We start from the raw sequence: 16,387 nt of genomic DNA on the forward strand, positions 1-16,387 counted from the left end.
GTCTGTCTGCTCACTGCTTTATCCTCGGCACTGAGAACAGACCCGGATTATACTAAGTGACACATAAATACACATTGAATTAAGAAGGAATTAAGAGTGAATTTAGCCAGAAAAGGTCCTGAAAGTAATTCTGATGAGCCTTAATATTCATGGAGCACTTTCGATGCACCGGCCTCTAAGCAGATGCCGACGCACATGCAGAAAAGTTTGTGTAGAAAATTGTCACCTTTTATATTATAAGATTTTTATTGAAACTCTGTTTACCTTTTCTTACTACAGAGAATGCATGACAACTGATACAGCTAAGTCTTTTTAATCTGGTGTCTGACTGGCCTTTTTTATTACTAAAGTATATTAGCAAGGAAAGCCTATTAATCTAACCCTGTGTCACCTAGCAATAATTAATATTACTACACAAGAGTTCCCTCAATAAATTCCCCTTAGAATTAAGTACAAAGAAATCTGTACTTCACTCATAATCAATATGGGGCTTTTTTGGCATTATATATGAATCACCTAACTTAAGTATTTCTTGTTTTGCCTCAGTTGCCAAGAAACATAGAATAATTAATGTTCAAAGTAACAATAGTTAATAATCATGTATTTTATTACCTCAAACTGCTTTGTGACAGCAACATAGAAAAATATCTTTTTGGCAGGGGGAAAAATAGCTGATCCTGATTTTCTTATTTCTTTTAAAAACTTTCAATTATGTTAAGTTTTCAAGCAAAGTTCCTTTAGTTGCTTATATTTCTACATATCTATTGCCAAGACTAAGAGCAGGTTTTTCACATAGGTGGGCAATTAGGATAAGTCAATTTTCTGAGATTTAATAAGATAACCTCTTGTTATTGAAAACTTTTTTTCAACTAAGTTCACATATCGGAAAGTTTCTACATTATCAAAGACTCTGAAGTGACCTTGCATATCTATTTTCACAATGACTGTTGTATCGCACACACTTCAAGTTTATTTATATTCACTCTTGCTTATATCTCAGAAGCGATGAATTTATCATTATTTACCCTTGAGGACTAAAAAAACAGCTATGTGCGTTTTTTAATCTAGCATGTTCTGCAGAACTGTTTAGAAAACATTGTCCACTGTTCTGTACGATGCCGTTGTATAAATTCCTTTTAGAATTAAATACCAGAAAAAAGTTAGTCATTAATGAATACTTTAGGTATTAATTGTACTGCACACTATTTTTCATTCTTAGTTACCAAGAAGCTCAGAGCTACCACTGATAAACAGGAAGAATATTAGCTGAGACCCTCAGCATACTCAGATTTCCTTTTCCTTCTCAAGGCTTTTGATCTTGAATTCTAACAGTCTAAGTATACAAGTGCATTTCTTATTCAACCTCAAATTCCTTTTATAAATAAGGTATAAATAAATAATCAATATCCAATAGCTGATTAGTTACTCCATTACATTATTTAAAACATAATCTAATTCAGTAAAAGAGCCATCACGCTCCAAGCACTCTCTTGTGTCCTTATAAGTCTCTGAAAGTTTCCTCTGCGAACATAGCCATGCATAGCCATCATATGTTTATAGGTGAGAAAGCTGAAGGCAGAAAAGTTGAGTGACACTATCAGCTAATGGAGATAACACAGGGTGCAAGGGCGAATAATAGTAAGCTGTTTGTACAATATTCTTGCCAGCATATTACTGAGCTACGAGGGCCTCTGTGAGCTGAAACACCCAGCTGTGTTTTCCACTTTCTGCACCACAAGTAATAATAGAGAAGAAGCAATTGTAAGCTAGTTAAAACCCTTCAAAGATATTAAAGATGGAAGTTATGTATCCAATTACAAACCCATCCTCCTGTTCCTACAAATAAAGTAAATGAGGCAATCCTGATGACTCCATATTAGCATAAGAAAATAGAAGCTGCAAAGAGGTAAGCAGTGTAAGTCTCTAAGGAAAACTCTTTGGGTAGTCTGAGTATATACACATTTCATATGACTTCAGTACAAATTAAAATTTAGCTATTTAGAGTAATGTATATGCATATCCCTTTAAATGAACATAGCTCAAGCAATGTCAGCCGAGATGGAATTTTTAAGGAAAAAAAACGATTAATGAGAACTTATCAGGACATCTAGCAAATTCTTTCAGTATGACATAAAGAATTCCAGTCCTTGAAATATGATAGCCATTTCTACCATCCTCTCTATCTCTCCTGAAAGGAAAGAAAGAGATATTGGCTTTGGTTGGTGACAGGGTAATAGTCCAAGGGTCTAAAATATGCTAGAAATGCTACGCATTTTCTTGCATGGAAAAAATATATATAGAAGAAGTCCTGCCTGATATCTCTAGTCCTCTTAATAGACTCTAAATTCCATGGATATAGTTGCAGTCAGAGCATACCTAAGCAGGAGCCAAGACACGGCAAAGGGCTTCCACGTTGCTAGAATTCAGATTGATGCTCTAATAATTCCGTCACTCAGAAATAAATACACATCTACCAAACATCAAATGTTAAGCAGAAAAATAATTGGTTCCACTGAACTTGGCTTCATGATCCTTACACCAAAATAACAATTAGAAGTCCAATTTCAATCCATTTCCTGGATGGCATTTTTTATTGCTATCATTAACCATGAATTTGAGAGGTCATATAAATGGCAGTAATCTAAGATTCTTTGTTGCTTCGTGAAAGATATGTAAAGTGCCTATAAAAGGATTTAAATCTATTTGACCCAAGCATTCTTTCCCCATGACGTTTTTCTTCATGGAAAGTTTCTTTTTTTAAAAATGAGGCCTCATGGGTGCCCAGATTTTGTGAATCTACTACTAATTAAAAAGCTAAGATCTAAATACATGAAATAAAGTAAAATTCTAGAATAATATACAACATAAGCTAGTATGAAAGTATTTACGCAGTTTGGGGTGAACATAACAGATCTAAGAATTCAAAAGAAAGAAAAGATGATTGCTGGTTAAAACTTACCTAGGAAATGGGGTAAGTAGGTCTCAATTTGGATCTTAAAGGAACTAAAGGGAGTTTTAAGGAGAGGAGATATTTTATTAGTTCAGAGGAGAGGTGGGATCATGAACAAAAGTGCCTGGCATGAGGGAAGATATCATAGGGCCCTACCTATGTCACATCTGCTGACATGATTCGCAGAGTCATCTACAAAACTACAAAGAAAGTCCATAGCAGTTGAATAAGATACTTGACTGCCAGAATGCTAATTTCAGTTTTGTAGGATTCTATTAATCTTACATAGTACCTGTATTACATAAAAATATCAGCATGCATGCATTTTTGCAAGAAATTATTGCCCCAAACTCTTCTTGAATAGCTACTGTATGCTAGGTATGTACTTGGCATAGTACCAGAAAAAAAGTGTGTCTATGCACAAGGAATTTACACTCCAGGGAAAAATTTTCATTAACTTTGATCATGACAATGATGATGAGAATAGAAAAATACCTTTATTCAGGTTTTTATTATAATACTTAAATTATAAAATACTAAAGCTTTAGAGTATATCACATCCTAGTCATTCATTCATTTTTCATTCATTCATTCATTCATGCAACATTTGTTAAGAGCCTACAATCAGGGTCATTACAGTTATCAAAGATGTTGACTTCATTCAAATCACTATATTCATTTCATATAAAGACATAAGTAGATACCACACAAGATTCCTACCAATATTCCCAAAAGAAGTTCCTTTCTCTACAATATCTATGGTGTATTTTTGCGGAAGTTGTCGCCTCCACCTGGAGTGCTCTCCCCCATCCCTCTATCCTTCAAGATTCAGTTCAAGTGTCATCTCTTCCATGAATCCTCTCCTGACTCCTAAGGGAAGTGTATCTTCTACATACCTCATTTTAACAAAAACACACTAAATTATAATGATTTATCTGTCTCTCTCTCCCTCTACACACACTTAATTGTGAGCTTCTTGATGGTATCTTTATTCGTCTTTCCATCTTAGCAACTGAAACAATGCCCGACCTAAGAGGTTCCCAATAAATGTTCTTGAATGACTATCTTATAATAAGTCAGCCTCAGGTGAATTTGCATTTGATTCTTATAATATTCAAGTGCTAATAGCTGTTTGAGGGTCCAGCTACACAAGTCTTTTGTTCCTTTAAACATGTCAAGCTCATTGCCACTTTCAAGCTACTCTTTGGGATGCTCCCTTACAGCTCCCCAACTTCATACTGCTGGCTTTGCTTTTTCACTTAGATCTAGCTTCAACTTCATCTCCTCAGAGAAAATCCTCTTGATCACCCACTCTACAACAGTACCTCATGACTGTCTATCATCACACCCTACTCTCATTCACTGCATAGCTTGCTTCACTATCTGCTATCTCTGGTTTGCCTGCTCTTCATTGTTCCTTGTCAGAATGGAAATGCCCTGAGCATTGATCTCTGGTTGGTCACTTCACTGCTGTTTTCCGAGTATCTAGCACAGTGCCTGACATCTAGTAAGCACTCAAAAAATCCATGCAAATGAATAAAAAATGAATGAGAAATTTGGATCCTTTACTCCACAAGTGGAAAACTATGGCTCATGGGCTGGATTCTACTTGCTGATGAGTTTTGTTTCACTACTTACTGTTTTGAAAAATTTTGAATGAGTTGTCAACTTTTAAAAATTAGGCAATTTCACATTTTTAAGAAATTTCAAAATTCAGGATTCTTTTGAAATACTGGAAGAAGTGGAAATCCAGGGCCTGTGATCCCAACTGGAAAGTCAGCAGAGGTAAGTAATGGCTGCCTGCTTTGAAAGAGTATCACCAGGTGGTCCCAGCCTCGCCTGTCCCCACATCACTCATTCACATGCCCTCTTTGTCCCTGAAAGTGGTTTGGATTTTGGCTCTGATTTCTTCTACTAAAGGTCTCTCTGTGACCCACGCTCTAGATCACACTCATGTAACTCCTACAAACCCTGTCCTCATGGATTGCCGTTACTACTAAGTCTTGGACTATGTCTTTAGGGACGAAATAGCACAAGAACTTACCTTTTTATTATTCTTGCATTATGACAAGGAAAGATTATATATAATTAAATACAAGAACTGAATTCATTATACACTAGAAGAAAATCTAGTGAGTGTTTAACAGATCTCAAGGTGATGGAAGAAAACTATTATTAAAACATTAAAAAGAGAGCCGGCCTGGTGGCGCAGTGGTTAAGTGCGCACGTTCTGCTTCAGCGGCCTGGGGTTTGACAGTTTGGATCCCCAGGGCGGACATGGCACCGCTTGGCAAGTCATGCTGTGGTAGGCATCCCACATTTAAAGTAGAGGAAGATGGGCACGGATGTTAGGTCAGGGCCACTCTTCCTCAGCAAAAAGAGGAAGATTGATGGCAGATGCTAGCTCAGGGCAAATCTTCCTCAAAAAAAAAAAAAGAAAAGAAAAAGAAAAAAACATTAAAAAGCAAATGAATTAGGAAGAAGTAGTTATAACTAACCATGACTAAGGTTTATTAACCTTAATTAAAATTCACTAGGAAAAAAATGAACCCCAATAAGAATGGCTAAACACATATTCAAGTAATTCAAAGAAGAAATAAAAATCACCAAATAACATATTAAGAGATAGTATATTTTATTAGTAATCCAAAAGATGTGAGAATGGTTTGATTCACTGATCAATTTTTCTATCTTTCTTTCTTGTTTTGCCAGTGAGAGCTTCAACCATTAAGCTTCCTTTCCAGGACTTATTTTTTCCAAGTCCATCTGGCTTACCAAAGTTTGCAGATTTTCAATTTGCTAAGATTTAACTCTATTATTTTTTATTCAGAAACAAGTCTTAGCACGTTTAGTTTTAGCCATTGTCAGTTTTATTTTTACTGTGATATTTATTATAAATTTTTTTAAAAAAAGATGTGAATTAAAATGAGATCCCCTTTCATCTATAATTCATTAATTCATTCAACAAACACTTATTGAGTGGTTCCAAATACTATCAGTTTGGCAAAGATTTTTTTAAGATGGTAATAATTTTAGGATTGAGTAAGATGAGATCCATCACACACTGTGAAAAACAATTTTATAATATGCATCAAAAATTATAACATACTTACTACCCTGCAACCTAGTAATTAAATTTCTTCTAATTTATCCTAGGGAAATTATCAGTGTAGCAGACAAAGATTAACGTACGAGAATGTTAATATAGCATAATTTATAATATCAAAAACATTAGAAACCTAAACGTCTAACAATAAGGAGGAATTAAACAAATTATGGTACATGCAAATGATGAACAATTATGCAGACATTAAAATTACATTTTCAAAGACTATTTAGTGACATGGGGAGATGCTCATGAAAATTTTTAAAGCCTATATCTTAAAAATAATTTCATATAGGTAATTAGAGTGATCCATTCTTTCTTGCCTGATGAGCCAGGAGTTATTTTTGCTTTCCACAGGCTTGCTATCTAATATTTCTCCCCAGCCTGCAAAGCATATGACATTTCTCCATATACTTAATTCTAGTAGGTATTAAAATAGTCTCACATGTTCATTGCAGCATTATTCACAATAGCCAAGAAATGGAAACAATCTCACTTTCCATCAATGGATGAATGGGTAAAGAAGTTGTGGTGTGTATGTGTATATACATCTATCTATATATATTCCATTATATATAGATAGATGTGTATATATATTGGAATCATATTCAGCCGTGAGAAAGAAGGAAATCCTGCTGTTTGTGACAACTTGGATGAACCCGGAGGACATTATGTTATGTGAAATAAGTCAGACAGAAAAAGAAAAATACTGTGTGATACCACTTATATATGTAATCTAAACATGTCAAACTCAGAGAAATAGAGAGTGGAGTGGTGGTTACCAGGGATTGGGAAGTGGGGGAAATGGGGAGATATTAGTCAAATTGTACAAACTTCCAGTTACGAGATTAACAAATTCTGGGGATCTAATGTACAGCCTGGTGATTGTAGCTAATAACACTGTATCATATACTAGAATGTTGCCAAGAGAGTAGATCTTAAATATTCTCACCACAAAAGAGAAGTGATAATTATGCAACTGGATGGGGGTGCTGGCCAGTGCTACGGCGGTAATCACTTTGCAATATATAAATGTATCAAATCAACACATCATACACCTTAAACTTATGCAATGTTACGTGTCAATTATATCTTAATAAAGCTGAGGGAGAAAATAAAATAAAGGATTTCAGACAGAAAAACAGAAATTGCTCCATGGGACCAGAGAAACAATATGGCTTAATACATGTTAAACATATCCAGAGTATTGAACTATGTTCTAGATTGTGGACAGTGACTATACTATAGAAAGACAAGAAAAAAGAGGAGAAGCAACAGGAAGAAAGCAGACTATAAAAGACCAAGACTAGAGTGGAAAGAGGAGGCAGAGAAGTGTGAGGAGATCATGTGGAAGACAGAAAGTCAAAAAGGACACATAGCTGAATTTTAAGGAAATTCTCTGCACGACACTATAGTATTAGAACTTAAGAAATTCCCTTTTTGATGTATTTATAGTTTATGTAGATGAGACAAGACACTTACAAGAAGCATTATTTGTTTCTTGTAACACCAACCACAGGAAGGAGCAAAAGGGATGTCTTGACATTAAAAGCAGAACTACTTTACTGCCATGAAAAGAGTAACAACAAAAATTGAAAGTCTGAGGGAACCAAAATAAACCGTCTGCACAAAAGATGATTATAGTAAAACAAGGAGGAAGTTGAACCTCGGTTTTGGAATTACTGAACTGTGCAAAGGCAGAAACCAATTTGCACGGTCATCAGCATGCAAGAGCCAAGCGATTCCATATTCACAATGAAAACGGTGAAATCTGGACTCCACCAACCCCCTAAAGCACAGCTACATGGCTACTACTGAAGCACAGCTCACACCCGGCGCTCTTTGGCATTTGTGCCTTGGTGTGGGAGCTGTCTGGACAACAGGTTCATGAGGAACTCAGCAAACATGTTTGGCCCCCCAAGAAACCAAATATAATATCCTGGCCTAACAAAAGCCATAGAAGTCAACTGTGGAAACATCAAAAGAGCATAGTGGGTTCTCTTCTGTGAGTAAAAACTAAATTTTTCGTGAAACATTGATGGGAGGAGTCACTCGATAGAGAATACATTTATAAAGTGGCAAGGTAACAACCCCCCCATGTCACTATAAGAAAATAAGCAGACAGTTGCTTAACTCTACACTGCCAATTACATACACTGTTCCGTATATTTTGTCATCCCTTTCCCCTCTGTGCGCCTAGAAGACACCCACACAAACTCTCATTTCATAGCTATGCTCTTAGAATTTAATCACAAGGCTTAAAGTATACAGCAATTCAGAATCTCCTTCTTCCCTTTACTCAGTCTGACGTTCTCTCTCTTCCTGAAGTCTGGCTTTATTTATGTAACTCTGTATTGCACCATCCTGGCTCTGTGAACTACTGTTTTTCCAACATTTTGATTTTGGGAAATTAAGAAACCTCTATATATCCATTCAAGCCATTTTCACAGCCATTGTTTTATCTCCTCATTTCAGTAAGTTGTTTTTAACCCCTTGTTAATTTTTTACTACGTCTGAATTCCTACTCCTTGAACAATTCCACCATCATCTTCGAATCTAATCTGTTCTCTCCAAGCACTTTCGTAAACTCAAATCCATCAAAATCACTGACCTTTATGCTGTCTTCCTTTTTAACTTCTTTCATAAATTATATCATTATCTTTTGATCTATGAATAGCTCTTGCATTCTTTATCCTCATTCTCCATTTTTCGCAACATCCACCTTAGCCTGTTTTTAAAATTTGTCTTCTCTACTTTTAAACAGACCTAATAGCAAGTCTTTTCTTGACCTTGACATTTTTATTGTTACTTATATTATACTGGTAATATGCGATTGCACTTTTAAATGTCTTCTTCATGGACATGAGGTGGTCTGGTTCAAACATCCACCACTCTACTGGTTCCAGGGCTGACTTAGCTGGTCTTGTTCATATAGCTGCTCCCTCATGCAGAGGGAATAACCTCTCCAGACAGAGCAAGACTAGCTTTCAGTCAAGAAAATATGGGTGGCTGTATTCCTCTACTTCCTTCTTCTAAAACTTATGACTGCTCACTCTTCCCTACTCTTCTTTGATATTGTCCTTCCACAGCGGTACAGCTTCTGAAGTAACTCCTTGACCATGTACACATGCTGTGTCACCACATTTTTGTATTCTAGTTCTAGTAGCCAATATGATTTTCATTCTCAGCCTGTGATTTTTTTCTTTCCACTCACATTCAATCTCTAGTCATTTTTTTTCTAGTTCAACTTAATTCCTGTCACCTGATTTCTCTTTTACTCTAACACTACATCTTTTCCACATCCTAAATCTCTGTGTTCTACTTCCTTCAACTTGTCCTTTGCCTTAGCTTTCAGTTCCTCTATACCTAAAATTCTTTTGTCTTTCTAAGTATAATTCATGTGCTCTTATCTTTTTCTGTTCTATATGTAAATTTTGCAATACTATGAGAGACCTAAAAATCTTCTCCATGATCCAACTATATTACAGAACAGCAACTTCTTTTGTTAATATCTTTTAGAATTTCACGAAAAAGGTAAATATACAGTAAAGTAGGGAATTAATCACTTAAAGCTAGTATGAAGGTGAAAAGACAAAAGCAGTAAAAACAACTATGATTACAGTAATAGTTAAGGGATAAACAAGATAAAAAAGATGTAAAATGTGATATCAAAAACACAAAATGTGGGAGAGGTGAGAGTAATAATGTTGAGCGTTACAATGGGATCAACGTAAGTTGTCAACAACTTAAAACATATTTAAGATGTTATAGATGTAAGTTGATATATATAAGCTTCATGGTAACCACAAAGCAAAAACCTATAGCAAACAGACAAAAAATAGACATAAAGGAATATAAGCATACGACTAAAGAAAGTCATCAAATCACAAAGGAATAGAGCAAGAGAAGAAGAGAGAAATGACAAAAACTGCCAGAAAATAATTTTTAAAAAATGGCAATAATCATATACCTATCAATAATTACTTTAAATGTAAATGGATTAAATTCTCCAATCAAAAGATACAGAGTGGCTGAATGAATAAAAAACAAGATCCATCGACATGCTGCCTATAAGAGACTCACTTTAGATGCAAGGACACACACAAACTGAAAGTGAAGGGATGGAAAAAGATATTCCCAGAAAATGAAAAGCAAAAGAAAGCTGGAGTAGCTATACTTATATCAGACAAAATAGACTTTAAAACAAAGATGTAATAAGAGACAAAGAAGGATGTTACATAATGATAAAGAAGAGAAGCCAACAAGAGGATATAACATTTGCAAATATTTATGCACCCAACATAGGAGCACCTACATATATAAAGCAAATATTAGTAGACCTAAAGGGAGAAAAACAGAGCAATACAATAATAGTAGGTGACTTTAATACGTCCCCTAACATCAATGGATAAATCACCAAGATAGAAAATCAATAAAGAAACATCATCCTTAAATGACATGCTAGACCAGGTGTACTTAACAGATATTTACAGAACATTAATTCAAAAGCAACAGAATACACATTCTCCTCAAGTGCACATGGAACATTTTCCCACATAAATCATACGTTAGGCCACAGAACAAGTCTTAATAAATTTAAAAGGACTGAAAGCATATCAACCATCTTTTCTGACCACAATGATATGAAATCAGAAATTACTTACACAAAGAAAACTGGAAAATTCACAAATATGTGAAGATTAAACAACATGCTACTAAACAACCAATGGGCCAAAGAAGAAATCAAAAAACACTTGGAGAAAAATGAAAATGGAAATGTCGCATACCAAGCTCATAGATACAGAGAACGGATTGGTGGTTGCTAGAGGCAGGGGGTTGGGGGTGAGAGAAATATGTGAATTGTTTTTGAGGGGTTTTTTTACTTTAAATAAATTGAATTAAAAAACACCTTTTAGAATTTGACTCCTTGAATTTTTTGTAAAAATTATATTTAAGTTTACATAAACTAGGCAGTTACACAAAGGACAGAGAAGGGTAAGAAGTGTCAAAAGAGCAACCTTTTAACACCTTAAACTCAGTGCTGTATGCCAATTATATCTCAATAAAATGGAAAAAATCAAAAATAAATATAATAAATATACTCAGAATCATCTATCAGTGTCTGTTCAATTAACTAATAAGATGTACAGGGAAGCAGGAAAAGGGAGAGACTGTTAATGGGAGAAAATTACTAGAAGGAAAGATTGGGAAAGTCTACAAAGTTTTTCTGTAAAAAAGAGAGCATTACTACAGACAAAATCAAATTGGCATTTGTACATTTAAAATTTTTAACTTCTAAACAAACCTACACTAGAAGATGCAAATTTAAAGTTGATCTTCATGTTAATCAAATTAAATTTATCAAATAACACTTATGAAGCATGTTTTCATAAGTTACTATAAAATGGAAATGGTTCCTCCAAAAGAATTTAAAATTTAGCCTCTTATTTATGAGGAATTCCAAGGGAAACCCATTAGAAGCTGCCACTTTATGGCTTCTGCAGGAAGCATCCCAACTGACAATTCAAAGAGGCCGGAAGTCATCTGCAAGGTTGTCCTGATTAGACCTCAGTGTCCCCCTTTACTTTACACTCATCTCAGCAGCCTCTTTTCCTCTCTCCTTCAAGACTTCCATTTGTTTCCACGGTTTACCTATTCCTTAGGTTCTGACATGGGACTGTCTCCTCCCTCCTGGTCCAGGTGTTTTTGGTGCCAGGTACTGTTTTCTTGTGGATCAGCCCCTAGCATAGCCCTGGGGGCAGAATCAGGCACCCTGGGAGCTTTTCCCTCTCTTTGGCCCAGAGCAAGATGGGCAAGTGCTGAACAAATGAAGGGACCAGAAGTTGAAAATATGATGACAAACCATGACACAAAACATGATTGGTAAGATTAGCAAAATAATATAAAGATGTAAAATATGATACCTGATGGGCCAGAATATAGATATTGTGTCCCACATCTTTTGGGGAAACACCATCATCTCCACCTTCATCGTCCCCATGATCACATTCCAATCCTTGGTTATAGGCATTCTTCATCACATCAACCTAGCAAAAACACAAATAGTAACAACAAGCCTTGAAATGCCACAAACAATATACATTTTACATTGTTTATGAAGTATAATAAAAAACTAGAACACTTTCTAAGACTTAAAAAGTATAAAAGAACTCTAAATGAAAATGGCCTTGGAAACCATCTTTATTTAAATGAACATGGAATTATTTTTCTATAATATTCCCTGTTTTCCTTGGAAATTTTTGCTTTGATTTTTGAATGTTGACAGTGCCAAAGTTCCCATGAATTAGGAGACTCTAGAACCATGATACACATTCATTATTTATTAAGCATCCACTAGTTAACAGGAATATATGGTACTGGACACTGCCCTTTGCACTGAGGACCCAACAGTGGATACAATAGAATATCTGCCCTCAGGGAACTTACTGTCCAGTGGGAGAGTCAGTAAGTCAAGAGGCGAACACAACAGTCCTACAGCAGGGCTAAATGTGAGGAACTGAAGCAAGCATGGGGCAGAGGCACTAACTCACGCAAGATGTTGAAGGTGGGTCACAAGAGGAAGTAGATGATGGGATAAAGATGTTGTAGACAGAGGAAAGACTATTTTCAGAGGGCTACTGGATAGTGCTATCGTTGAATGAATATATAACTCATTGCTCCATTTAACCATAAAGATAGGGAATGTCTTGCCCCTCTTTGCCCACTGCCTTGCAGATATTAGGCTCTCATTAAATCTATGTTAAATCATACTGCATCTTATCTCTTTATCTACTGTCCTCGATTCCATTCCTTACTATTAAAGAGAGAATAAAAGAGTGCCTTCCATAGGATTTCCCCATAGCACCAACAATGGTGCTCATAAGAGTGGGACTTAGTCATTGGGGAACTGAGTTATACAGTTTGAGTATGTTCTCAATGCTTTTGAAACTCAGTGCTTTGAAAGCATGCCAATATTACTTCATAATTTCCATGTCACAAGTGAGGAGGAAAACAACCTCTGCAATAGGAAGACACACTAGTGATCTCTGTGGAGTCCTCATCAAGTCTCCACATCGTTTCCTCCAGACCAAGCATTGTGCAACATTTCACCAATAAGAACAAGCACAAAAGATATTGATTTTATTTTATTTTTCAGAAATAAAATTTTTGAGGGATACAAACATTTTTTACACATCTTCCTCATATACTCCAATTCACGAACTAAAGTAAACTTTTTTTCTGGCAAGAAGAATTTGCAGACACTTTAGTAGAGGGTGACAATCTGGTAAAGAAAAGTGCTTAGAGTGGATGAAGTTCTCAGGACCCAAATCACACAGGCTTTGCCATCAGGGGCCTTCCGAGGTATTTGTCATGTAGGTGCTATTCTACCTTGGTAGAGTAGCGAAAGTCACTAGACTTTTTTCCTGACATGTATACCCTTTTAGGTTACACAGTATTAACACAGTTTTCAAAAGTTTTCTTACCAGTTCCCTGGGTCTCATGTTAAAAAGAATTCTTTCTGCATTCTCGCTGTCGTGTCTGCTTTCCATAATGGCCAGCAAAAGCTTGGAGGCATTGTTCTAGAGATACAGATGGAATTAACACACGTGAGAAGTCTATTTCATGGATTAATGATCCCCACATTTGTTTTAATTGAGATTACCAGGAAAGTGTTTTTTAATCAAACAGAACTTTAAACTAATTTCATTTGGCTTATTAACATTTTAAGATAGAATCTTTTACTTCTTTGTCAATACACTATAAAAATAACGAATCAGTGATATATTATAAGGGATATTTTAAATATTGGTTAAAAGGTGTTGTAAACACAAATTGACTTTATATATAATGCATTAAAATGTAATCATATTTTCCTTCACTATTTCCTAAACATCCATTTCTATGATGACATTTTAACAAGACAGCAAGGTGAACCAGTATCAATGACACATTTTACAGAAATGGGATATAACTTAAAGAATTTAACAATTTTTTTAACACAAAACATTAATACATATTAACAAATCAAAATTTTAAGTAAATTTCTGCAATTATTAGTGAAAATTAATATTTAAACTCCTAAATTCATGAGTTAAAAATAAAATATAAATTTATTGATAGCTTATTAATCTCACTATATGGCAATATATATGCAACATGCTTACCAGCTGGGTTGCAGAAGAATATTTTCTATTTTTGCTTAGTTAGTAGAGAATGACCATAGTTTATGTTGTCTTTTATGCTTCCTAATTTGGTTTATAACTATATTGTCTCAAACATTTTTACCCATAGGTAAAATGTTTCTGATACAGTCAATTTATAATCCCAAACAGGCACCACAGTGTTTCAGGAAGCACAACATTCTCAACATCTGGAAAGATGTTTCTGTACCCTGTGTTTTCAACAGCGCTGCCCTAGAATTGCGGCAAATTGCAAGATGATAAAAACTACTTGGGAGATATTTCTACAGTGTTTTTGTAATATTCTTTTAGAAAAAATCTCAACCTCTACACACCATCTTTGATAGGAGCACAAAAGAAGTCAACTCAAATGGCTTTAAGATGCTTCTTAGTGACTCAAAATTAACATCTTATAGGATGAAAACTTAAATTGAACCAGTTGTTTGGTGTGAGTAGACATTCACCACACAAATTTTGTTAGAGTTGTACAAATTAATTTTACTGAGCAGTTTTAATACCAAATTCTATTCAGCTATTTTTTCTTTCAGCAGTACAGCTTAAAGACTATCTTTAAATGACTAATATTAGTAACAATGATGATGATGATGATACCAATGTCACTGATCCATCCTGAAAAGATTTTAGTATTTTGCAGGGGAAGTGGTATTATTTGTTTCTATTCCATTTTTCAATTTTTACAGATTTGTACCAATCCTAAAATCCATTTTGATAACTAGCATCTGTGCAAACAACACACCTAAAAAAATAAGGCTCCAGAATTAGTGCAGAGCTTAAATACTTACAGTGATCTGAACTGACCCCACAGAATTCAAAGCTAAAACCTTGGCAACACTAACTGCATTCTCTAATGAACCTCACTCAGCAGGCCCAATACACAATAGCTTAAAAATACATCCAATTTCAGAATGCTGTTGACAATATGGTATTTTTTCTAACCAATTTTATTTTCATACTATTTTTAAGAATAGAAATCTTGTAAATGACCCACTGAAATCTGAATCAATTTGAAACTACAAGAGCCTATATATAAGAAATCAAACGCGTGTTTCAGTGTTAACAGAGGATTTTCTTCCAAAGGAAGCTAGAGTCCTTAAAACAAAACAAAACAAAAAAACTACCTACTTAGCACTTCACAGTCAAAGATCAGCAATGAAATATAAATTAAAAAGTTAAAGGACAAGACAAATGTATGAAAAAATTCATACAATTGTATAGTAAACCAGGATACAGAGTTAAGCATACCTAAAATTATAAATGATTAAGCAATTAAATTTAGGGGTGAGTGATACAAAATAAAACCTCAACATTTTTAATATGGTATCTCTATAATGTTACAGAGAATTTATAATTAAAAGCACCCTAGCCAAGGAAGCCCCCTAAAATTCGCCAATATATATCATTTGGTCTTAGAAACATTGTTCTCATTTGGCCATTATGTACAAAGCCTGAAAGATTGTTTAGAAAGGTACGCTCACCTCATTCTTTGAGTAAACATTTAAATATTTCAATGTCAAATCCGTTCATATTTTGAAAAGATATACATAAATTGTGCTTAGTAACATAAATGAAATTTTAAATGATGCTCTTTCAAAAGAGCATTTTCATTTGAATAGCTAAGAATATCTTTGTACTGTTAAGTCAGACCCCATCATTTAGTTTTTTTACATTGGTCTGCATTTGTAAATAATCTGTATGCCTACACTTGTTTTAAATTGATGAGTCATTCCGTATTTTCATCCATTAAGTTATAGCAATTAAAAATGAGATTTAGGGGTCAGCCTGGTGGTATAGCGGTTAAGTTCCTACACTCCACTTTGGTGGCCCAGGGTTCACAGGTTTGGAATGTGGACCTATACACTGCTCATCAAGCCATGCTGTGGCAGCATCCCATATACAAAGTAGAGGAAGACTGGCATGGATGTTAGCTCAGGAACCATCTTCTTCAGCAAAAAGAGGAAGATTGGCAACAGATGTTAGCTCAGGGCCAATCTTCCTCACCAAAAAAAAAAAAGGAAGAGATTTAAAGATAAAGTCTTTAGAGTAATAAAGGATTTAAAAAGTCAAAGGCCAAGGCTTCTATATGTTGTTTCTTTATAAATTACGGTTAAAGATGAATTTAAGATAAAATAA

The 16,387-nt window shown here is 34.9% G+C and overlaps 1 protein-coding gene across 2 annotated transcripts in view; it reads right to left on the minus strand.

The window, feature by feature from the left end:
- The window catches only part of ITPR2 (inositol 1,4,5-trisphosphate receptor type 2), a 473,043-nt gene that overhangs the window by 133,454 nt on the left and 323,202 nt on the right, over positions 1 to 16,387 (minus strand). For both annotated transcript variants that reach the window (XM_070620853.1, XM_070620852.1), the window contains exons 44-45: positions 13,541 to 13,636; positions 11,981 to 12,103 (exon numbers count right to left, since the gene is read on the minus strand). In XM_070620853.1, the coding sequence (XP_070476954.1) occupies positions 11,981 to 12,103; positions 13,541 to 13,636 (219 nt within the window). The remainder of the gene's footprint in view (positions 1 to 11,980; positions 12,104 to 13,540; positions 13,637 to 16,387) is intronic.

Source organism: Equus przewalskii, chromosome 5, assembly GCF_037783145.1.
Source record: "Equus przewalskii isolate Varuska chromosome 5, EquPr2, whole genome shotgun sequence".
NCBI lineage: Eukaryota > Metazoa > Chordata > Mammalia > Perissodactyla > Equidae > Equus > Equus przewalskii.